Below are 25079 nucleotides of genomic sequence, written 5' to 3' on the forward strand. Positions count from 1 at the left end.
TGTTTTACGTATGAAACACTTTCAGCTCACGTTCTCAGCGTATTCAGGCAAACATCTCCCCAACCTGAGGCCGCATACCTGAAGCCGATCTTACTGAAACTTGCTGTCCGAAAGGCAAGCCGGTGGGTGCACGCTAAAGGAGTCGAGAGACAACGTGAATGAAGTGCGCAGTGGGAACGTTGAAAGATTTCGGATGACGACGAAGCGTTGATTCCTTGGGCTATCGGCGGCAGCGCATAACCCGAGCGTCCAAGTCGCCCGGAAGCCGCGGAACCAGCACGAAGCGTTACGCCTACGACGGAAGGTTGAAAGGACGTTTACGCCGCCAAGGCTGTGTTTCTTTGTATACAGCGTAACCATCACCATCCTGACCAGCCCGACAACGCCCACTGGAGGATAAAGGCCTCTCCCATATCTCTCCAAATAACTCTATCCTCTGCCAGCTGCGGCAACCCTATCCCCGCAGACTTCTTAATCCCGTCCGACCATCCCTTGGAATCCAGTCCTTGGAATCCTTAGGCACCATCGACTATCTTGCCGTCGCGCCACATGCCCTGCCCCAATCTCATTTCTTCTCGATTTTGTCCAGGATGTCATTAACCCCCTTTTAATCCCTGACCCACTCTGCCCTCTTCCGGTCTCAACGTTACACCTATCATTTTTGTCTCCATAGCTCGCTGCGTTGTCCTTAACCTGAACCTTTTCGTTAGCCTCCACGTTTCTGCCCCATATATGAGTGCAGATAAGATACAGCTGTTAAGTTCTCTTGGGGGATATGGGTAAACTGCCATTCATGATCTCGGAGAACCTGCCAGAGGAACTCCATCCAATTCTTATTCTTCTAGTTATTTCACAAATTCGGATCTGCAGTGACTACCTGACATAGGTAGACGCATTCTCTTACCAGGACAGCGTAAGCACACAATGTAAACGGCCACAGGCACTGTCAGCTCTCCAGCTGCGCCGTGAGGCGCAGTTTCCGCTGCGCAAGCCGCAGTACCATGCTTGCAAGTGGTCCCACTAAGCGTGATACCCCCTGCACAATTGACTTCCGGGGCATGGAGACAAACGCGGCTTCTGTACGCTGCATGCATTTTCTTGTTTTATTGCGTACGCTCGTGGGCAATTTGTCCCGCATTTAAAATACGACGCCGATTAAAATAGCTTGGCCGAAGCGTTGGGGAAGGCGGCAGAAATAAGTGCGCCATACCATGGATACACCCACTCTGTTGGAAGTAGATAGCGTGGTATAGATTAACAAACACGGTACGAGACCTCCGACGTTAGTTTTGCGAGATAATGCTTATGCACGACAGGAAGTTCATTTGGAGTGTCGGCTTGGTTGTTTCCGCTGCTTTGTGGTAGCGAGCACACCATCAGGGTGACTGATACCCTCTGGGGACATTTCGCGGCGTAACGCCTTTTATCCTGGGAAGAAGGGAAAGAGAATGCAATGTTATGAATTTAGTACCTCTTGCCAATTTTTTCGTTACATTCACTACATCTGCAAAAAAAAAAAAAAAACGTGATATCATTCTACTTGCTTGTAAAACAACAGCATGTACAGTCCCTGTCAAAAGTAAACAGCCCAAGGGGTTTGCTTCTAAACTGTTCAGAGGGGCTCCCTAGCATCTCTTGAAGTTCAAAGCTTGGCAGGATTGAGGACTCGAGGCCATTTATGGTTCGAGAGATTACGGTCGCTTAGGATGCATAAACCCCTTGGGCTGTATACTTTTGACGGGGGCTGTACATCAGACACGAAAAACTTGCCAACGCCAACCAGATATAAGCTCACATTTTTAATCATAATCTTCATAACTAACAGTCATTCAATTCATTTAACGTGCATTAATGTTTAAACACATGAAATACCCTAGAAAACCTGCCCTGTGACTTGGCCTCGATTGACAAACTAAGCACTTCGTTGAGATCACAAGCCACAGAACATTCCTTATTCGCACAACACATTGACTCATCTGGTACCTCACGCAAAAGCTAAGTGAATTGAATGGCTTACTTGCTGAAACCGTCCCAGTCGATCCTGTGGAAGAAAGGATGCTTCATTATTTCGAAGAAGCCTGTTGAACGGCAGCCTAGCCGAAGTCGAGGTCTCTGAAAAACGGTGACCGAGCTCTGGAGTGAAATACATCAGACTAATGGCTTCGCTGAGACTAGAATAGTAGAGCAACGTTACAAGCTTTTTTATGCAGTTAAGTATTTCCTATGTGAGTAACTGGTCGTCCTTCTAGCAAAGCGTCTGTTGTTTATGAAGCATCGTCTTAATCTGTTGCGCCTAACTCACATCGTTATTTAAACCCAGTTGCGTGCAGCTTAGCTCTATTACCTCGACCAGAAGTCCAGATATCAGGCTTTTTGCATGCTGCGGCATGTGCTTGGGTAGAACGATCGGGACCACTTCAGCATCTGTGAGACAAAGGAAAGAAAAACCAGCTAAAGAGAATTTTAAACGTTTGTGCGCTTTCAGGAGACAGAAACGTTACACAGACTGGCGAAACGCCGTCGCGAATAGGGGTGTTTAACTACTCTCGTTGCAGGTTGGGACTATTATTGCTTCGAAACGAAAATATATTTAGTCCACTCACATGCTCTAAATGGCGCAAACTTCCCAATATCATCTGATCTTTCGTACGCTGCGACAGAGCACAAATACTGCTTTCTGAAGGATTTCATGCTCATACATGAAAGTTTTCAGGAGTCAGGCCGCATTAGAGCACCCAGTCTTGTTCAAGGACTGCTGTAAAACCTGGCTCGAGGAACTCACCATTGGCCTTTCAATGCTGAAGTATAATCAACACGTAGCACACGCGTCTCGCATTTAAACACGTTGACAGCGGCTGCGATTTTCGGAGCTGTTTCCTGCGTGTCGTGCCGTACCGGTGAGCCGCCCTTAAAATTTGTTTGCGTGGGGCGTGGCCAACCACTGAGCCACTGTCGATCATCATCATCACCATCAGCCTAACTACGTCCACTGCAGGGTGTTGTGAACGTGAATTTCTAACACCGGAACGCTCCCAGTGTTGCGCGTTCGGCCGGTGAGCTACAGAGACGCTCCCCAAGGACGGCGTCCAAGCCGGCGTCTCTCCGAGCCTGCGCGTCGGCATCGTGGAGCGCGTTGTGCGTTCGGGCCGGACAGCCACGGGAACGCTACCCGGGTTGGCGTTCAAGCCTTGCCAGCCAATCAGCCAACAGGACGCTCCTGACTGGATGAAAAGGGGCGGGAGTCTGTGGCGACTCTATTTAAGGGCTCCCGTCTCCTGTGTCTGTGTCTTTTTCCTGTTGAGATACATCGTGCAATGTATCGTGCTTCTCGCTACTTGTAAATATGTAAATACATATGCCTTTTTTTCCACGCTGCTCCTTAACCCCCCCGTCTCTTCATTGCTCTGGCTGGTCGGCGACAGCGGACCCGCGTCCCGACGGCAACTGAGAGTCCGCGTCTCAACAAGGGCAAAGGCCTCTCTCCCTTGTCTCTCCAATTAACTCTGTCCTTCGCCAGTTGCGGCCAGCGTATTCCCGCAAATTTCTTAATCTCATCCGCCCACCTAACTTTCCGCCGCCCCCTGCTACGCTTGCCTTCCCTTGGAATCCACTCCGTTACCCTTAAGGACCAGCGGTTATCTTGCCTTCGCATTACATGCCCTGCCCAAGCCCACTTCTTTCTCTTGATTTCAACTAGGATATCATTAACGCGCGTTTGTTCTCTCACCCACTCCGCCCGCTTCCGATCTCTTAACGCTACACCTACCATTTTTCTTTCCATAGCTCGCTGCGTTGTCCTTAACTTAAGCTGAACCATCTTTGTTAGCCTCCACGTTTCTGCCCCATAGGTGAGTACCGGTAAAAGATACCTGTTCTATACTTTTCTTTTGAGGGATGTTGGTAAACTGCCATTCATGATCTGAGATAACCTGCCATATGCGCTCCACCCCATTTTTATTCTTCGTTATTTCCCTCTCGTGATCTGGATCAGCTGTCACTACCTGCCCTAAATAGACATATTCTCTTACTACTTTCAGCACCTGGCTACCAACTGCGAACTGCTGTTCCCTTGCTAGACTGTTGAACATTACTTTGGTTTTCTGCATGTTAATTTTTAGTCCCACCGTTCTGCTCTGCCTGTCTAATTCATTGATCATTGACTTAGCAAGGCAATGTCATCAGCGAATCGCAGATTACTTAGGTATTCTCCATTAACTCCTATCCACAACTGTTCCCATTTCGGGCCCCGGAATACCTCCTGTAAACAGGCAGTGAATAGCATAGGTGAGATCATATCTCCCTACCGGACACCCTTCCTTATTGGAATTTTATCGAATTTTTTCGATCAACAATGAACCAAATCCAACTAGCTCAAGAGCAAGTTTTCTTAAGCCGCCGCCAGTAGATGCCACTCAGGACCTCGTATAAGCGCTTTTCGCAGGCTCTTTGAAATACAGAGCTGTGCAGCGGCTTCGTCGCGTTACTCAGTATTCGTGGCCGCACAGCCTGCATACAAGACGTGACCCAACAGTGACCGACGCCGCAGTGAACGTGGTAAGCCGGCTAGTGTTTCATCTGCGCGTCGAAACGCAGGCGAAGTCATAGGCGAGACGCCCACTGCTGCTGTGGGTGTTGCGCTTAAGCTCACACTGGTACATGTAGTCCCTGTCGACCCAGTGGTCGAGGTTGGTCTTTGCCGAGTAGATGGACATGGGCGTGTGGCGGACATACAGCACGTACACCAGGATACCCAGCGACCAGTAGTCGGAAGCGCGATCTGAAAAGGTGCACAGAGAAGCAGCCACGGGTCGTAAAGGTTGCTAATGCATATTAACGGGGCTAAATCTTGCAGGCTAACAAGAAGGCTCAAGATTAAACTGAGGACAGCTCAGTGAGCCACAGAGAGGAGATTGGTAAGAGATAGGGCTAAAAGACAGGAAGCATCATTTGTTAGAGAATAAACTCGAGTTAATTCTTTATTGCCCAAAGTGTGAAGGATTAAAGGAACTAACCATAACTTTTACATAAGCAAGCTAATCTGGCCACACAAAACATCAAACATCAAAAATTTGATAGCGCGTCTAATAACTGCAGTTATTAGACGCGCTATCAAATTTGTGCACATCAGACAACACCACACCGGTCTGGTGTGCACATCAGACAACACCACACCGGTCTAGTGTGCACACCAGACACCACCACACCGGTCTAGTGTGCACACCAGCACCACCAGGCTGGTCTGGTGTGCACACCAGACACCACCAGGCTGGTCTGGTGTGCACACCAGGCTGGCCTGGTGCCCACACCAGCCACACCAGGAAATCCTGGTGTTAACACCAGAACACACCAAAACATTCTGGTGGATTTTCAACTGGGTGAGGAGCCGGTATGTCGCGAATTCGTGACAGTGGCCATTTAATTCACTTTGAGCAACTAGTACGAGTTGTGCGCAAAACCTACTCGAAAATCTTTACTTGCCACGATTGTTGTGCAAAGTTTTCTGCTTAATTAGGGGTGCACATTGCATTTGTAACAACGAGAATCCATATAGCTATAGCAGTGCAGTCGAACTCTACCTGTTTCTTGGTAATGGAACGTCTTCGAGGCAGTCAGTTGTTCTTTATTCGAGATGTTCTCTTCTGCTATTGAGGAGAATAAGCTCAGAATGTCATAAAAAAACACGTTGCAGGACTATCTGGCTCACCGTGGTTTTCAAAGAAACGAAATTCAGCGTTGCAAGAAAGGGGCGCGCTTTTCGTAAACATGTTGGAGTCTGCGCCCATCCTGTGAAACGTGGTTTGTGTTTTTGCTACCAGCAAGACCACTGAATTATATAGATTTTTTTGAAAAATCAGACTGCGTTGGCTTTTGTCACTGCAATTTCCATCATCAGCACTTCCTAAGCAAGACAGGGAGTTTTGATCAACATTGTCATGGTGACTCATGCACGAGTGATCACGACAGGAGAACCACGTAAATTCTCCAGCGGAATGAGTTTGAATGTATTTCCTACGACAGACACACGGTGGCCCAAATGCCGACCAATCAAATATTAACTTGTTATTCGCAAGAAGAAGCATTTCAAGCGTTTGGTTTCGACACAGGCAATCTTAAATTGCCAGAGGCAAGCAAATTATTTTCTTTTTTTTTCTCTTATTCCCGCAACACTCTCAATAAGCATTACACACCACGAATCATTCACCGCTTGCTGAACTCGCATATTCACGCCCGCTTTTCCTTACCACTATCAGCTCACAATGGCAGCTAATGGTTTGATCAGAAAGCTGGCTTTTATTGGGAACAGATTGAAATCAGTTTGCACGCTAGCTTCAGGCAGAAATGGGCTCAGGATATGCAGTCGGTATGCCACGAATTAGCGACACTGGGCTTTAAAGGGTTAATGAGCTTAAATCAGAAAGAGGAACTGCACATGGGTGTGACAAGTAATGCAAAGGGGGAAAAAACAAATGGTTTGATCAGAAAGCTGGCTTTTATTGGGAACAGACTGAAATCAGTTTGCACGCTAGCTTCATGCAGAAATGGGCTCAGGATATGCAGTCGGTATGCCACGAATTAGCGACACTGGGCTTTAAAGGGTTAATGAGCTTAAATCAGAAAGAGGAACTGCACATGGGGGTGACATGTAATGCAAAGGGGGAAAAAACAATGGTCCCTTAGAATTAACAGAGTGGATTCCAAGAGAAGGCAAACATAGCAGGGGGGTGACAGAGAGTTGGGTGAGCAGATGAGATAAGGAAGTTTGCGGAGTAAGGGCGGGCGAAGCTTGCACAGGACAGGCTTAAACCTAGAGCAAAGGGAGACGTCCGTCCTGCACAGGGCGCAGTCAGGCTGACGGTGATGAAGGTGCTCAATGTAGATTCCGATGTAGAACATCGGAAATGAAATGCAGTTTTGGTGCAAACCACACCTTCTGGTAACACGTTCCAGTCGTTTATGGCATGCGGAATAAACAATGCTTCGTATTATTTCACATATAATAGAGCTATAATTGAATATTCATTTATTGTGTAGAGACTTTTAACCGAACCTAGTTAGAGAAAAACACCTTAAAAATGAAGTGGACTTATGGCGACTAAAAATTTTGAATTACACATATCCCTCATTTTAACACGATATTCAAGCATTCCGCAAAACGGTGCTTCATTTATTTTCAGATTTTTCCTTCTTAGCGAAAATGTTTCAGATTTTTATCGCAACGGACTGTGCATTTCCCTACATTTGTCTGCTCCACTAATATTTCTTTTGTAGCGAACCACGACGGCCGCGCCTGATACCGCCTAGGCCGATCGCTGCCGGAGCGATCGCTGCCGGAGCTGCGAGCATTTTACGCTTTTTTTTTTTACCCATGTGACTGTTACAACGCTAGATCCCTTTTATGATCTGCAGTGTGTGTTGAATAAATACGATCTAAAAATTGTAACGCGAACAGTCTCAATCACTCCAAATGACTGCATGACCCTGTGCCTTCATACAAAGTTCAGATCAGCTGGTCTTGGCTTGTTGTTAGCTCTTCTACAGAGAGACCTTCACTTATTCTATTTTATTATTATTCCATGGTCGCTCCCGGTTTAATTTTAAAGGCAGTGTTCAGCGTGGCGCTAACATGCCCAAGTTTTCAGGGCACCACCAGCTGGTGCTATCAGTCGGCCGCCAATAGCGAACACCACGTGGCTCAGCGGAAATAATTTCGTTTGCAATTGCGGTAAAACTAAGGATTAGTGAAAAAGAGCGCTTTCTCCGCCAAGAGGCGCTTTCATCTGTCGAGCTTGAGAGAAGCAAAACACTCCACGAAGAAAAGTAATGGCACCCGCGCAAGCTATAAGCGTTTATCCGTGTTTCCAGGGCTAGGGACTGCTTTTCTGGGTGTCTCTGCACATGGTTACCGAGAACTGATTCGGAGCATGAAAAGAACACGGTCCTATACACGCGAGGAAAGTTTAGTTGCAAACGGATGTCGACAAGTTTGTTGACACGTAAGCTCAGAATATGATGGCAACAAATTTTGGATCGCTTACCGTATACTTCCATCCTTAGAACTTCTGGCGCCATGTAGGGTATCGAGCCGATGCGGCTGCTCGACGTTTTGCCTTCCTGCGCGAAAATAGCAACAAGCCACACTGCTCGTAAAATGACGGCGGATTCGATCGAGCATGCTAAACACAAGACTCTTGCTCGTCCAACTAATTTGTGATGGCGTAGTGTCTATTTATATGAAAGGAAAGTTCATATCACGGGAAGTCGATATTTGTACACATTCATGGCTTCACGGAGATAACTGCCAATAACGTGGTGCGTAGCCGATCACCCGAAAACTTCACAACCGGGCGGCTGTAATCCCATGGCCATATCCGCAATTGTGGGGCAGGGCTGTTCTTTCCAAACAAGAAGTTTCTAGTACGACAACATTAAATCTCTTCGTACCCTTGCTGTTCGTGACGAATCTCTCATCAACACTCATACGCATTCTTCGGCGCATCCACACAAATATACTACTCATTCCAGCTTGTTCTTTCCTGTACTGTCTCCCCCCACCTATGCTAATATGAAACATTTCCTTTCGCCTGCCCCTTTGCAGTTTTCGGCAACGGGGAAGGAGAAAACGCAATGTTACCCGTACCCCTCTTTCCGAACGTGGCGGGCGGCTAGCCCCGGATTAGCTGACGGACAAATTGGCTTTGATGACGCTGGGTAAGATGTCTTAGAATCTTATTGCTGCTTCATAATACAGTTATTTTTCTCTCTCTCTTCTACCAACCGCGCTAAAACACCATGACAAGGTAAGTAAATAAGGGAGAAGTGTTGCCACACTTAAAAGCGGCTTTTCCCTCTCGGTTTGTGGCGCTGGTCTGCTATATTTTCTAGAACAAGTAACCTAGAGTGCGGCGAACAGTGATATTCCCGTTTTTTTTTTCCTCACTGGGGTGTGGGCGCTTTTATGCCAGCAGATAGGTGTGATTGTCCTCATGCCGACACCGCTAATTTCTTTTGGTCTGGTGCGGTTGTGGGTGCGGTACGTGTAGGAGAGCAGCGCGCGAGGACAGCAGTTTCGAGAATTTTTCGGTCCAACCGCTCCATCACCTGCTCTCGCGGTTCGTCATGTGAATGCAAGATGCTGCCAGACGATGTACTAGTCATGTGACCTTCCATGCACGCTCCGGTCCGTCGCGTGGATCGGCCTAAAAGGACCATAGACGGCCAACTTTAGTTGCATGTTTTCTTCTTTCAAGTGAAGCGTTACACACCAGAATACATGGTTCACCGCATGGATTTCGGCTACGACCACTAAATAATTCTTAACTGAATTTTTCCCTCATGCTGCTTTGGTTTCATCAACCTAACGATGGCTGTCACATGTAGTTGATGTTTAGGTCACGTGAGGTCACGAGTTCTCCTTGGTACACGGAGCCACCTCTAGTTTTTGGCCGCCACTTCGTCGTTTCAGGTTATGTCTATGACTATCCGTTCACCGAGATGAGTGCAAAAATTCTGCAAGGAAGAAAACTTAGTGAACACTGAAGGCTGCTATACTCACGGAGCAGAACGCGAAGTCGAACAGCCGCGCGATGCCGTTCATGTCTATGAGGATCGTCGTCGGCGAGATGTTGCGGTACATCATGTCTGCGAAGCAAGAGAAAGCTGGAGGCTTCCACGAAGTATTCTTCTCTATCCTCACAAACAGCTGTCGAATTTCAAATGTCAGCATGGTAAATAGGGAAGTATAGCCGTTGTAAAGCCTACACTGGATACTGGCTCCGAAAGCGCCGAAAGAGTAGCACAGGACGAAGCTAGCGGAGGGAAAGTCAAGGAGGTTTGGTAAGGGCCGGAAAGTGTTAGGCGGCAACAAGAGGCCCCCCAACGAAGGAGATAAAGGAGCACACTATCACACGTGAATCTCAGCACAATGCAGGCTCACATTAGCTTGGTCAAGCACCTGCAAACAGTGCTGTCATTTGCCCTCAAAAGAAAATAACGGCTTCAAGTTGATTCCAGGATGAGTGAAACGGGCATAGTGTGCAATACAAAAACAACGGGTCATTTAAAAGTGAGATCAACTGGGCACGCATTGTTTCAATCCTTCCTGTGTCGGACGACTAATACATGCGACATGGTTTAGCGCAGATTTCGCCCTATTGGGCAAGTACGATACAATGACGCACCTCTGTCGTGGATGTACTTGAGCGCGTATGTGATTTGGGCGACGATATTTACTATGACGTCATCCCGCAGCGCGCCTTCTTCGAGGAGAGCCTGGAGCGTGCATCCCTCGTAGTACTCCGCCACGAAACAGTAACTGCAGATCAAGACGTGACAATCATATAGGTTAGCACAGAGTAAAAAAATTGCCGACAATTACGTTACTTCCTAATGCGAAATTTGAGCGCAGCTCATCAGCTGTTCCAGCTTTTCGCTAGATTGAGGCAAAGAATTTGAGCAAGACATGTATGTACAATTACAGACAACTTGTTATTTTTCACATATATTCCTTCTTCAAGAAACTCTCCACTAAAAGTTCTTGACTGTCATGAAGGAAGCTTTGCGGACGGAGAAATAGATGGATATATGCTCGACTTGCTAATTGCGTCCTTTTGTAATCAGCTCGGGGACACAAATGTGCTAAATTTGGTAATCCAAAAACCCACCATAGAGCTCTCTCACAGCACTTACATTGTGTGACTAGGCGTGCTAATCTGAACCCACTCTGTCCAATTTTTTTACATTACATAAACGAGCGACGTCCATAACTGGGAGCCATTCAGACTTCTTGTATAAAATTATGTAAATGGAGTTCTGTAAGGTGTGTACAGCCGGTTCATAACAAAGCAAAGCAAGGAGTTCGCCAGTACAACCTTACTGTGATTCGTTCACTATGCCCATGTCAATTTGGTCAACGAAATCGTCTTTTTGGTCGTTGCACTGTAGTTTATCCACATCTCGTCAGCTATGCGTGAGCAAGTTGTCGACTTGGGTGCATCAAGCTTTTCTACTTTCAGTCTTCTTGAACAGTCATTCTTAATTGCACTGTTCATTGACGACTGTCTCTCCAGAAAACTGCTCCGGATGTAGTTCTGAAGAGTGCCTCCGCTTGATAGCTTAAGTAGGATCTCCCTGCTTGTATGTTCATTGCCCTCTTTAGACAGGTGGCGCAGTATAATGCAGTGACGAACCACGTCTTCATTCCATGATGGTTCCTTCCTCCTGAAGTTAGCAGTGTGGTTAACAGTTTGGTGTCTCGTCTCCCCTTTCTGCGTCCTCCGTGAAGTTTGCGCTGTTTTCGTGTGATGGAAAACCAACTAACTCGTGATGTGTTCTTCAAGTTTGGTTTCATAAAAACACAGGCAAAACATACTTCCCTTTGCTTGTTGGCGAATGTATCCCAGGTCAGCAAAATGGTAATCTTTCTTCGTTTTCTCGTTTTTGTAGAGGCCAACTGTATGTCGAAGCCGTTATAGCTGCTTTTTCAGGTCTCTTTTTTTTCCGCTTCCCTTTCATTCTTCCTTTTCCAAGCTGGCTGGACATTCCTACATTTACCTTGCATCAATGCAAACTAGCGCCTCACCTAATCGCCTTCTCAGCCGTGACCTGTTCCTCTTATTCTGGAAGAGAATAGGTTTAATCTAATGCTGACAATGTGCTGGCCACTTGACGGCTGTCCTCTGGCATTTCTTCAGCATCTACGTTTAGGCAGTACTGTCACAGTGTTGTCATCGTTAACAAAGCTCCGCCTACTCTACTTAAGGGGCAACAGCCAACACATTGCAAAAATCAAGCTTCAAAGCGCAGAGGCGCACATACCAATATTTGACTGGCTTAGGTAGTCTACAGTCACGTAAGCCACGGCCACCCAGCGTCGCTGGAGACACGTATCGGCGGTGAGTTGCATAAACATCCGGGGCGCGAGAGCAAGCATATGACAGGCACAGAAAAAATGTAAGAGGAAGTACTCTCGAGCACTCCCTTCCGCAGAAATTTCGCACTATAGCTCTGTCTTACGTTGGAAACGTTGTATTTAAGGAAACGGCGAACGCGAAAGTTTTCGCCTACGACATATTACGACGCCGCTTACCACGTACAAATAACTAATGCAGCTATCTTTGTAAAAAGGATCCTATTTGCTCCACGCGATCGGTAACACTAATTTCACTTTGAAGTCTACCTCAGACTTATTTTTCTCGAAAAAACGTGAGAAAGTGATCTGAGCCTCTATAGGGGGGTTTAAAAACCAGTGCTCCGGAAGGCAAGATGCGGGGAGGAACGGGCTATGCGGTGATCTGTTTCCTTCACACCTCCGTTCGCAGAACAGCGAAGGGGGTGATAGTGATTCGTAATAATCCTTTACTAACTTCACGTAGGTCGCCCCGCAAATCTTACCATAGAGAGGTGGCGAAAAACGACTTGAGGCCCACGATGAACTGGCAGTCGGACACCGCCTCCCAGGCTTTTCGTTCTCTGGCAACATCTCGCCTTTTCTGCGCGCCAAGTGAAAAAAGGGACCGGGATGTCAATCGCTCTGTAAGCGTCAGCATCAGTCAAGCGCGCGTCGGGCAGAATAAAAAGCAGCGAAAGACTTAGCAGGAACAGGAATTGAGCGCAATCTGCAAAGAACTAACAGGTAGTACAACCGCGATGCAATTTAACGACATGGTTTGTTCATACGTGTTTAACGTCCCAAAGCAATTTAAATACATGTATATAGATTAAAGCCATCCGCACGTCATCAGCAACAAAGATGGACAAGTTAATCTCAAAAATGGCCCAAAACTTTACGCAGGATAAGCAAACGTGTCGGGTTCGTTTGCTTGTTGATCGCGCTGTACAGGAAGGTCAATAAGAAATTAAGGCTTAACTGTAACGTTATTTGCACGGGCCCGATATGAACTCTCATTATGAGTCAGTTCGGCCAGTTGATTCGAAAAAAAAAAAAACGGGTTATGATGTTCTAATACTGAGGCTGCACACTGCGATTCCGAACTCGGCCCTGGCGATACCATTTCGATGGAGGCCCAATGCAAAAACGCCCTTTGGCAATTTAGAACTCAGGCTGCCGCGGTGGCTCAGTGGTTATGGTACTCGGGTGCTGACCCGAAAGACGCGGGGGTTTGATCCTGGCCGCGGCGGTCGATTATCGATGGAGGCGAAATTCTAGAGGCCCGTGTACTGTGCGACGTCAGTGCACATTAAAAAACCTCAGGCGGCCGAAATTTTCGGAGCCCTTCCCTACAGTGTTCCTCATAGACTGAGTCGCATTGGGACGTTAAATCAATATAAACTAAACCAATTATGCAATTTAGTGCTCAATTTTGGTGTGTGTTCAAAGGCCACACGTCCTGCATATTAATCCGATGACTCTACAGGTGTCTTGTAGCCCCCAATGTTTCTTCGGCAGGCAGAAATCAATTTTACTCTTTATGAACTTGAATCGCCAGTGTATGACGTAATGCTCAAAAGAAACGCTTTATGTGAAAAATGAGCAAATCGGTAGCTCATCTAGCTGTGGTATGTTAATGCGAAATCATTATATGACTCATCGGCAGCGAAATCCGGCGACGTCGGCGTTGTTTTCCAGCAGCTGTGGTCCGAAAGCCTCAGTGACGTTACGATGATCTCGCATGACGTCATCAGTAAACCAATAGATAAAGTGGCGTTCAGAAACCCGGTTACGTCATCAGCAAAGAAAAATAGAATTTCTTTTAAGGCGCGGGACTTGAAACAAGGACATTCAGATTGCGAGGCGAGCACTCAACCCATAGGCCACGAAACCGCGTTGCTACTTCGCGAATAAAAGTGAACCGATTGTGTGCGTTCCCTTCCGACTGCATGCTAATGAGTAGGTGTGTCGTTAGAACGGAAATATTCTTTAATGAGCCTCGCAACAGAGCTCAAGATGAGAAAATGCTTTTGCATTCAAAGAATGTAAGTAGTCTTAAGTTCCCTCCGTAATTTTTAAATGTTTCTGGGTCTCTCACAAATGCGCATATGTATCGCTAGGAAGAACAAGCTACAGACAAGAGCTTAAATGGCTTTTGTAATACAAATTGCATGTGACGCAGCATCCCATGAACGACCTCCAGAATAGCAGTGATACGTGTCAACGCTTTAAAAAGGCTTAGGTAATTGAAGAGGAAATGGCACGGGCCTGTCGAATGGCAGCACAACAAGACAGGATAAATAGCTTAGTAGAAAGAAAGGCAAGTGAGAAAAGATCAGACGCGCGTTGCACGTGGGAGAGTTGCGGGGAGAACAGTTGTCAAGGGCCACGTAGGCCAAAGATTGGAAGTTTTCAAAGCACAGCAGCATAATTGACTGCTTCATGGTATCAGCTACAGTACCATAGCCGCCCCCCCCCCCCCCCCCCCTTAAAAAAGAAACTGTGCCAACAAAGAGCATGCGGAATGCTCCATCTTGGCTTCTTTCCAGTATCGTCACTCTCCAACGAAAGCCGACATTTCGGTATCTTCATGAAGGAACTCGTCCCTGAACCACCTAGAAAGAATCATCCCGCCGCTCAGGTGCTCATCACCGACTTAGCAAGCAGCTTTTTGCTCGACTGTTAGGACGTCGAATGTAAATATACGCTACCTGCAGCCACTGATAATGGTTGTGGAAATGTAAAGCTTAGCACCGGCAGCTCTCACATACTGAAGACGGTGCACCGCTGGCAACATTACCGATCTAAAGCGCCTCTTCCAGACGATCTTCAGGATGGCCCACTCTCCGGAAAAGGTGTGCCGGGCGCTGGCGACTAGGTCCTGCTTTCGCGTGCGCAGGATGTCGATGACGACGATCCTCGAAAACGACCAGTCCCTCAAACTCTCCAGCCGAGGCTTCTCCTGGGCGCGCGCGGGATACAGCAGCGTTTGCCAAGTTCGCGGGAACGTGGTGCACGAAACCACTCGAGCAGCATGAAATATAAGAGCACTTTAGCTTCCCAGCAAAGTTGCCTCGTTACGTTTGTTCAAACGACAGATAATCAGCACAGAAAAGAGCTTCTTCACCCAGCCTTCCCGATTACCTCATCCGCAGATGGCACATTTTTCATGCATAAAAACAAATAGGTACCTGCACTGGTAGGTCTGCATGCATATACAGTCACTTTGCCTTCCGGACGGCTAGTTAAGACATGGTCTAGACTTCGGACTTGTGGTGGTCTAAGGGTGGGAAAATAACCACAAAACCATCTTCGAGTAACTAGTTTTGTCAAGAAAGCGTGGCAGAAAATTGCTTGTTGTCATCAAGCGGCCATAGGACGCACACAGCAAGCCGAATATGAGTACTTCAGACAACCATATACACGCTCATATGTGATACATATCATCATATGTCATCAAAAAGCCACCGCAGTGGCCCCGTTGTTATAGCGCCCAGCTGCTGGCCCTAAAGACGCGAGTTCGATCCCGGCCGCGGCGGTCGTATTTCGATGGACGCGAAATGGTAGAGGCCCGTGTTGTGTGCGATGTCAGTGCACGTTAAAGAACCCCAGGTGGTAGAAATTTCCGGAGCCTTTCACTACCAGGTCCCTCATAGCTTGAGTAGCTTTGGTACGTTAAACCACCAAAACCACACGTCATCATAAGTCGACTGCTCGGACGAGTATCAGGCCATGTACTGTGGTTGGACAAGGACAAAGATTCACGTGAAAACGCACTTCTCCACACGCTATCCCTATCTTATTGAGTGGATTTTGTCGTGACAGTGGTCAGGCATCGTCTGAAAATGGTATCTCAGCGGTACGACAACATGCTGTCTATAATTTGCTAAAGCATGCCACTTATTGAAGCTTCAAATTGGTGGTGAAAGTGACTCGATGTCAGCACACGAATACTTTGGTTAATCATGAGGCAATCACCCAAAGGTCGCCAGCGCGGTACACCGGCCATCGCAGTGAAGCAGCTCAGCCATTGCTCCCAAGAGACGGCAATAGGGCGACGAATGGGTGCAGCGGTAGGAATGGCTTGACATGAGTGGTCACAAAGTGAACAAGGGAGGGGAGAGCCTCAGGGCGCTTGCCAACGTTTCGACAAGGGGACTTGTCATCGCATGGGCAAGCACCCTGAGGTTTTCTCCTCTTTTCATTCCTTTCTGATTGTCAAGACCCATCTGCGCGACCTCTCGCTACCATGGACTGGCATCAGTGGATTCGGGAGGGCGTGGGGTTGGAAGGAAGTTCGTGCTTACCACGATCTGCGAGAAGAAGGACAGGGTCTTCCAGCTGGAGTGTCGGGACCTGGCGCTCGTGTGGCTGCGATCATCGTCCTTGTCGTACACGCTTTGACTCACGGAGCCCCCTCGACTGCTGCGCCGCGATAGGTTCGGAAGAAGCTTTGAGATGAGGCGCATCCTGGACGGCTGGGGGCGCCGGGGAATGTGAGAGCCCAACGTCATGTCGGTCTCCATTTCCTCGTTGGAACGCATGCGCTCCAGCTTCACCGTGGGCAGCTGCAGCACTTGAGTGGGTCCACCCTGCGGTTACACACAAATGTAACAAAAGCTGAAAACGTATCACAAACGAAAGGAGTGAAAACGACAGTTGCTGGACTATCAAATAGTTTTACTAGTTGGCAGGCCGGCAAGTAACTTTAACACGCATGCGCCATTTTCAATGCACATGAGAACCCTTCGTGTTAATTCCCAATAAATCAAACTCTCTACTCGCTTTAGGACAAGATCTGGCGTGCTCAGGCAGGAATTTCAGTGTTTTTTTTCAGACACGAGGCGTTTAGAACTTCACTCGTCTTTAGTGTTTCACAGCGTGGGCTCTATTTCATACCGTTTAGGAGAGCCTAGTACAGTGATGGCTCATGAATGCGCAGTCCCAGACGGATTTCAGCTCGCAGAAGGGAAAGAAGAAAGAGAGAGCTGCCGTAGTGGAGGGCTCTGGAATAATTTCGACCTCCTGGGGATCTTTAGCCCGGTTCGGTTCGGGTGTCCATTGAGATGCGAGACAGTTAATGCACCATTTCCTTAATGTGCGCTGACATCGCAAAGCACACGGGCGCCTTTTGCACGTTCCCTGTAAGAGGAGAAGAGGGGCGCTGTAGTGGAGAGCTCTGAAATAATTTTCATCACGTAGGGTTCTTTAAGGTGTACTGAAGCCGCACACCGTAGAGGCACCTGTTGCATTTCACTACGACTGAGACACCAGGACTTTATCCAGCGTACTCGGCCAGAGCAGTCGAGTGCCGTAAACACTAAGCTACCACGGCGGGCACTCCGGGTGGCCACCTCAAACGAAAAGAAAATTAGGAAGAGAAAAACTACGTATTTGTCTCACTTCTCTGCGGAATCCTCAACCTCGCCGCGAGGGCAGCGATGGAGGGAGTGAAGGAAGAAAGAGAAAGAGGTACCGTAGTGGATGCGTCAGGAATAATTCTGACCATCAGAGAATCTTTAACGTGCACTGGCATAACACAGCCCACAGGCGACTTCTGCACGCCCTCCATTCAAATGTGGCCTCAACGGCTGCCGCGGCCAAGATTGCGCCCGGGCCCATCAGCTGGGTAGCCGAACGCTTTAAGCACTGAACCATAGCGGCGGGCAACCTAAACCAAGACCTTAAATGTCTCGTCAACATGGAGAGAAGAAAACTTGTACCACGCAAGATGGGCTTAACTCAGGCTGAGGGACGCCGTAGTGGAGGGCTTCGAATAACTTCGACCCCCTAGGGTTCTTTAAAGTGCACTGACACCGCACAGAACAGGGGTCTCTAGCATTTCGCCTCCATCGAAATGCGACGGCCGCGACCGGCATCGAAGCCGCGTCTTTCGGGACGGCAGCCAATTTCCATAACCACTGAGCCACCGCGGCTCGTGGTTGCGGATCGCAATAAGCTTAAAATGTAATATGCGCCTGTTGTTGCTCCGTATCGTTATGACGCCTAAGGTGACGCTTCGATGCGCAGTGCACGCATGGCGAACAAATTGAGCAGGCTTCTCTGTAGTGACCATGCCAGTTTGCTTTAGAGGCGTGTGGTACGAGTGGTTTGATGTCTCACAGCGGCACGTCCGTGCTGCACGTTTCTCTGGGCACAAAACACCCATTTTACCCCTCTTAAATTGACTCAATCATCTTACCTTTATTCTTGATGTCAATCAATTCGTGAACTGGCTAACTATGGTCATTCGTTGTGCCCTTTAGATAAGCACCCTTTTTTAATCGTTTCGTGCAACTGAGGTCTTCGACAACTGACTGGACAACTTGCGGCGCGAAATTCAGTCACGAAAGTCGAACCAGCTTTAGTCGTAAGCAGCTGCGATTTTTCTACACACAGGCTCTAACCGCCAAGCATGCTTACTGAAATGCGCTTGGTGCATGAAACAGCAGCTCGCTGTCGCAGTAATAATTCACTTGCGGATCCCAATGTTACCGCAGGTGGGTTGAACGCAGCTGTGCATAGTATGCACATATACTTTTTCCCTTGCCCCATTCCACTTCAGCCGCCGCGGTGGCTCAGTGGCTATGGTGCTCGGCTGCTGACCCAAAAGACGCGGGTTCGATCCCGGCCGCGTCGGCTGGAATTTCTTTGGAGGAGAAATTCTAGAGGCCCGTGTACTGTGCGATGTCAGTGCACGTTAAAGAACCCCAGGTGGTCGAAATTTCCGGAGCCCTCCACTACGGCGTCTCTCATAGCCTTAGTCGCTTTGGGACGTTAAACCCCATAAACCAACCAACCATTCCACTTCACTACCTTGACTGCGCATCTGTCACGGTGGATCAGTGGTTAGAGCTCTCGGCTACTGAGCCGGAGCTCGAACCCGGCCGCGGAGGCCGGGTTTCGATGGAGACGAAACGCAAAAGGCGCCCGTGTGCCGTGCGATGTCAGTGCACGTTAAACATCCCCATGTGGATCCCCGTGTGGTCGAAATTATTCCAGAGCCCTCCACTGCGGCACCTCTGCCTCTATTTCGCACCCACCTTCCTGCCTTCACTCACGGCGTGGTTGAGAAGTTCAGCGAGAAGTAAGACAGTTACTGCTTCACCTGCTTTCCTCAAAAACCGCTAATTTGCCTACTGAGGCGTAGTACTAGGGTGCACCCGGCCGCGTAGAGCGCGTTTCTTAGTTGGCGAAACGCAAAAGGCGCCCGTTTGCTGTGCGATGTCAGTGCATGTGGTCTGAATTATTATGGAGCCCTCCACTGCGGCACATTTGCCTCCACTCCCACCTTCGTCCCTTCTCTCCCGCCACCGTTCAGGTGCCCGTCGAGAAATGAGACGGTTATTTATCCTTTTTGATTTCAAGAAAAAAATTACTTGTTCTTAGAAAACAAAAGATGCAGTAACTGTCTCATTTATGAGTGGACACCTCAGCTGCGCCGTGTGGGGGAGGAGGGAGTAAGAGGTGAAAGAGGTGCTATACAGTAGAGGGCTCCGGAAAAATTTCGGTTGGTTGGTTGGTTTATGGGGTTTAACGTCCCAAAGCGACTAAGGCTATGAGAGATGCCGTAGTGGAGGGCTCCGGAAATTTCGACCACCTGGGGTTCTTTAACGTGCACTGACGTTAAACCCCATAAACCAACCAACCAACCGAAATTTTTCCGGAGCCCTCGACCACGTAGAGATCACACGGGCGCCTTTTACGTTCCGAAAATATTGAAATTGAAAATTGGTTTTGAGGAAATTAAATAACGCAGTAATTGTCTCACACATATGGGTGGCCACCCGAACCGTGCTGCAAAGGAAGGGATAAAGAAGGGAGTGAAAGAAGAAAGTGGTGCCGTAGTGGAGGTCTCCGGAATAATTTAGACCACCTGGGGATTTTTAACGTGCACTGACACGGCACAGCACACGGCCGCCTTTTGCTTTTCAGCTCCATCGAAACGCGGTCGCCGGGTCGGGTTCGAACCCGGGCACTCCGGCTCAGTAGAGGAGCGCCTTAACCACTGAGCCACCACCACACCGAAAAGCTGCCGCCGCAACAGTGTTCGGACCCCGGTACTCTGGCTCAGTCGCCGACAAGACCATTTTTCACCGCCCAGTTCAAGTCCCTCAAAAGCGAGTGTTTTACAGCGCCTTTTGCTTTCCTCATAACTTCAAATATGCAAACACGCACGCCCAACATTCCAACTGATCACTGCACAGCCTTTCCTTCTAAGCAGTTTTCTGCGTGCAAGCAGGTCATGAATTTTTCGAGCCATTACAGAATACGCAAGCAGGCTTCGTTTCCATCTGGGGTGCTTCGTTCAGAAAACGCGAATGATAGGAGGGCAGGGACGAGTGGACATTGGCCTAGAAAGTACTGCCGCGTGGTGAAAACCAGAGCACTGAAAACGAATCATGCGATGAAAAGACCACAGGACAGCACTGACGACCGCAGCTATTTTTTTTCTCATCAAATAACCTCAAAATTCATCCTCTATGCGACCCTTTATCAAACACGCATGCGCAGAGGCGTCGATGTCTGCCTACTGCGCGTGCGCATGAAGCCCAGCGCTGATTCTTAGAACGGCGGCAACTTTGGCGGATGGCGGACAAGGACAAGGAATGGACATAACTGCGCTGACCAGCGAAGTTGTGGGAAATTTCGTCCTTGCCCGTCGTCCACCGGCGCTGCCTTTCTAAGAATCTAAATGTCATTCAACTCACCCAGCAACATAGTTCCAATGCTGATTCATTATATATTCACGCTATGGTGCTAAGCTATTATTGTTATGCTAAAACATGCTTGCTGTTTGCTTTCGCCTATATTCTGCAATCGCGATGCCGGACGCGGGTGGTATATGAACATTCATTGTTCTCAAGCATCGTATTGGCTCACTTGGCCTAAAATTGGGACAGGCACAAGCCAGCGCTGTCATTTGGGCGAGAGAGTGAAGCTACAGCCGTTTTCAGTACGCTGGGTTTCACCACAGGACAAGGAACACTACGCTGCTAGGCCGACGCACGCCGCTCTTGGTGGCCTTGGTCTCCCACTTGTGGAGCGTGCGGGGCGGCAGCGACTGGGACTCGGTGCGGGCGCAGCTCTTGAGCACCTCGGCGCATCCGGCTGCATCCTCGATGATGGACTGGACGTAGGCGCGCAGTGACTCGCGCACCTCGGGGTCGTTCATCTTCTCGCGCGGGATCACGAACTGGCGAGAGGCGAATGCCGATGGCTCCTGCTGCAGGCCCAGGTACACCTCGCGCTGCTCGGGCGACATGCTCTCACGGAGGTGTTTCGGCATCTGCGCAGTAGAAGACGATTGCGGGTTTTTATAGCGCAGGGGTACCCGCGCTTATCGTCTGCATTCGTGTGAAGTCGTGTCCATGTTACGCGGGAGAGGAGCGACCCAGAGCATATTGCGCCACAGCTCCGGGATGTTATCCGTCCCCTCAAGTATGCATGTGTGTTGGTTTGGTTTGGTTTGGTTTGGTTTATTGGGGTTTAACGTCCCAAAGCGCCTCAGGCTATGAGAGACGCCGTAGAGAAGGGCTCCGGAAGTTTCGACCACCTGGGCAAGCGGTCTAGCAGGCGGCGCCTAGGAGCCGCATATATTGATTCACGAGGTGGGCTTCCCGGAACTCTTGAAACGCCTTCAGTATGGCGTTGGAGGCAGCCACCGGGAGGTCCAGTGCTCACTTTGTCGCCTTCCTGTGATGGCGTCAATGCACTCGCCTTCCTGTTCGGCAGTGCGAAGGTACGGCGGCACGGCGAAGAGGATCAGGCTGGTCACGAAGGTATGGGCGAGCCGTAGCGCGTCCCTGTGCCGCAAACCACCACGCTTGTTGGAAGCGTGGTGGAACGACTGCACTCCAGAGGAGGCGGAGCGTATCCCAGTACTGTGGCGCCATATGCTCTGGGTCTCCCCGCTCCCCCGTAACATGGACACCGACATGCACGAAAACAGGCGACAAGCGCGGGCTCGGGCTCTTGAGAGACAACACGGCTCCCGACCCGGTGTATATTATGTAGACGTAGCAGGGCCATCGCCCACGGGATTTTACACGGCCGCTGTCGTTCACCAGGAAATGCACGTTGATGGACTCTCTTTTCGAGCCCCGAATTCAATGCGAGCCGAGGAAGTAGCGATAGCGCTTGCTGCCGCCCACGCCAATTCGAGAATCATCATTACGGACTCCCGAAAAGCATGTGATCATTACTTGGCAGTGGAGATCTCCCCCTTAGCTGCTTGTATTCTAAGACGGACTGCCACTGATCCAGCACCCAAAAGAATCATTTTGGCTCCTGGCCACCAGGGCTTACGAGGTAATGAGGCCGCTGACGCGGCTGCCCGAGCCCTTATTCACCGGGCTCCTCATCCCAGCTCTTCTGGCTCGGTGACTAACCAGCCGCTGCTGCGATTCAGGGAAATTATAACGCATTATAGCGACATCCACCGTCTTTTCCCGGCCCCTGCAAAGGGGCTGAGTAAGACGGAGGAGCAAACTTTAAGGCGCCTGCAGACAGGTACTCTACTCTGTCCTGCAATCTTAAAGCATTACGATCCAAACACGGATGGGCGATGCCCGCACTGCGGGAAGACCTGTGATATCTTCCACATGGTGTGGGCATGTACTCAAAATCCCCACCTCCCCCCTTCCCCTACCCCTTCCAGAGAGGCATGGGAGACTGCCCTTCTCAACTGCTCCTCGCTTGAGTCCCAAAGGGCTCTGGTGAAACGGGCGAGAGACGGGGCATTGTCATGCGGTGTCCCGGACTAGGGACGCCGACCATGTAGCGGGGCCACTCTGTGGCTCCCAAACTCTATTTCAACAATTAAAAGTTTTCACCACCACCACCTACGCGCTTGAATTTTGCTATAGTAAAGTCCGGCCTAAGCTGTTATTGATGAACAGACCCAGGATCCGGACTTCAGCCACTTCTTTGATGGGATCGCCCGACAGAGAGATGTGTAGAGACGTGCTGTCCTTGTGATTTGCGTGACATGTAGAAGCTCTTATTTTGCAGGAGCACATTGGAGACCACTCGGCAGCTTATGCATCGACTATGGAGGTGGCCTCATGAAGGTGGTCCTCCATTTCTCCAAGGCTCCCCTAGGTGGTGCAGATTGTGTAATATCGTCTGCGTAGAGTGTGTGTTTTATGCCCTCCACGTGAGCCAGTTGGCCGGGAGATGCATCATGGCGACGCGGAAGAAGGTCTCTGTGTTGGCATATCTTTTCATCATAATAGTATCCTTGCTTCAAAGCCTTCGATACCTTCAAAGTCGTGCGCGGTGGACGCGGTATCCTTATTTTAGCGTGTGCTTTGGAAATTAACTCGCCAACGCAAGCCACAAAGTCACTGTTAACGGGAAGCGAAAAGCAAAAAATACGAAAGCACGAAGAAGTGGACAGGACTGGCGCTGTCCACTTCTTCGTTTGTCCTTGTCTTTTCGCGCTGCATTCTTTAACCATGATCACTGACCAACAAGCCCAAACAGCCACTTTAGTGCAAGGAGTGAAGACCGCTTGGGTTGTGGGCTTACGTGCAGGAACTGCGGCGAATCGGGTGACTCGTTTGCCCGCCTCACGACCATGGTGGACGAGTGCACGCTGGAGGTGTCGACCCAGCGACGCTGGTTGAGCGAGTAGGCCTGGGCCGGTCGGAGGGACTCCGACAGGGAGAAGGGCGTCGACAGCGTCTCGAAGACGGAAGCCTCGTGAGCCCCGGGCCTCTGTTGTGGCTGCGCCGCAAGACATAACAGAGGGGAAGGTTTTAACGGGACAAATAAAGTTGACCTCTATCAATAGGGTGCCCAGAGATCATTCTCACCGGAAACGTAGCTTTTATAAACTAAAAAAAAGGCTAGGTCACACCGCCAACCCTTCAATAACGATGGCAACCGGTCCTTTCCAGCAAGGACGTCACGCATTTGGATCGACTGACTAAGATAATTCTGATTTTCACGTTGATAAATGCGGCTTTCACTGCTAGACAAATTCCATCATGGCCAGAATGAGACAATGAATTTTTACTGAGAGCAATGGTTTGATGAAGTTGGCCTCTGCGTCTCGTCCCCATAGCGCCTACAGCGATAGCGAGCCGCGAATATTCAAATGGTCATATATAGGGAGCAGGTGCACGCGCAACTTCTGCCTTAAGGGTTGTGACTTGAATTTATCGAATTGAAAGGTACATTATCTAGCGAAAATTGTGAAGCAAAAATAATAGCCTATTTGCTTATCCACAACTAAAAGGCAATTGGACTAAATTCTAAAGATCACTGCGGGTACCCGCATCGGAGGAATGCGTAAGCATTGACGCCTCCTCGGCACTCGTCGCTCCTCTTTGACTCTCTTTGATTCTCTTTTCCCCTTTTTTCCTCTGACGTCATGGTGGCCATATTCCATGAAGGCGTGTATGACATCATCCGTCTGCATGGCAACTGCGTTGGTGCGGCGGCTCACCGAGACACCGCGGCGGGCGTTCTCCTCTGGCGTCACAGTGACGTCACCTGACGTCATGATAACCGCGTTGATCAATTATCGATGAACTGATTAATTATAAATAAATAGATTAATCATCAATCAGTCGATCAATTATCGATGACCTGGATAATCATCGGTCAAATGATTAATTATCGATTGATTATTTATCGGTCATCTGGTTAATTATCAATCAATCATTTACCGATTTTTTAAGTTTATCGTTCGATGATTAACCAATTTGTTTCTCAAATTCGACGCCTCAATTGCTTTTCCGTCCACTTACTATATACACGTTCAAACCATTCAACCCTGCAATGCTTTTGCTTCTAGCTAATTAACTAATTACTCCAAATCAACGAATTGTTTTTAATCGATTACTTTGGATTTAATTCACCAAAGACGTTTCAATCTATTTCGAACTTTTATTTTTTTCACGCATTTTGTACAATTCCCTGCTATTGCTTATTCATGATATTGTTCACAGCGCAACAAGAACGGGAAAAAACGAAAGACGGAAGAGTAATACAAACAAGCGCTGTTACTCTTCCGTCTTTCGTTTTTTCCCGTTCTTGTTGCGCTGTGAACAATATGAATACGTACCAACTCGCCCAAATTTCTGCTTTGCTGCTATTGCTTGCCGTCCGCGCTATTTCGGCATTCAGTTTAGACATTTTGACTAATTACTGGCTGTAATTAACTACCTAATCGTTTTAGTGA

General features: G+C 48.8%; 1 protein-coding gene across 1 annotated transcript; it reads right to left on the minus strand.

The window, feature by feature from the left end:
• Window positions 1-1323: 1323 nt before the first annotated feature.
• On the minus strand, window positions 1324-24398 carry LOC149339484 (atypical protein kinase C-like). The gene is made up of 13 exons (XM_089550927.1): window positions 24342-24398; window positions 23420-23617; window positions 16195-16479; window positions 14688-14849; window positions 12391-12488; window positions 10179-10312; window positions 9554-9639; window positions 8037-8112; window positions 5577-5642; window positions 4649-4777; window positions 2345-2424; window positions 2018-2112; window positions 1324-1428 (listed from the first exon to the last, which is right to left on the minus strand). The coding sequence occupies exons 1-13, from the start codon at window positions 24396-24398 to the stop codon at window positions 1377-1379; spliced, it is 1518 nt and encodes a 505-aa protein (XP_089407053.1). The 3' UTR covers window positions 1324-1376.
• Between the last annotated feature and the right edge of the window lie 681 nt (window positions 24399-25079).

The sequence above is a fragment of the Amblyomma mixtum genome, chromosome 6 (assembly GCF_055824585.1).
Source record: "Amblyomma mixtum isolate Tamu chromosome 6, ASM5582458v1, whole genome shotgun sequence".
In the NCBI taxonomy this organism is placed as follows: domain Eukaryota; kingdom Metazoa; phylum Arthropoda; class Arachnida; order Ixodida; family Ixodidae; genus Amblyomma; species Amblyomma mixtum.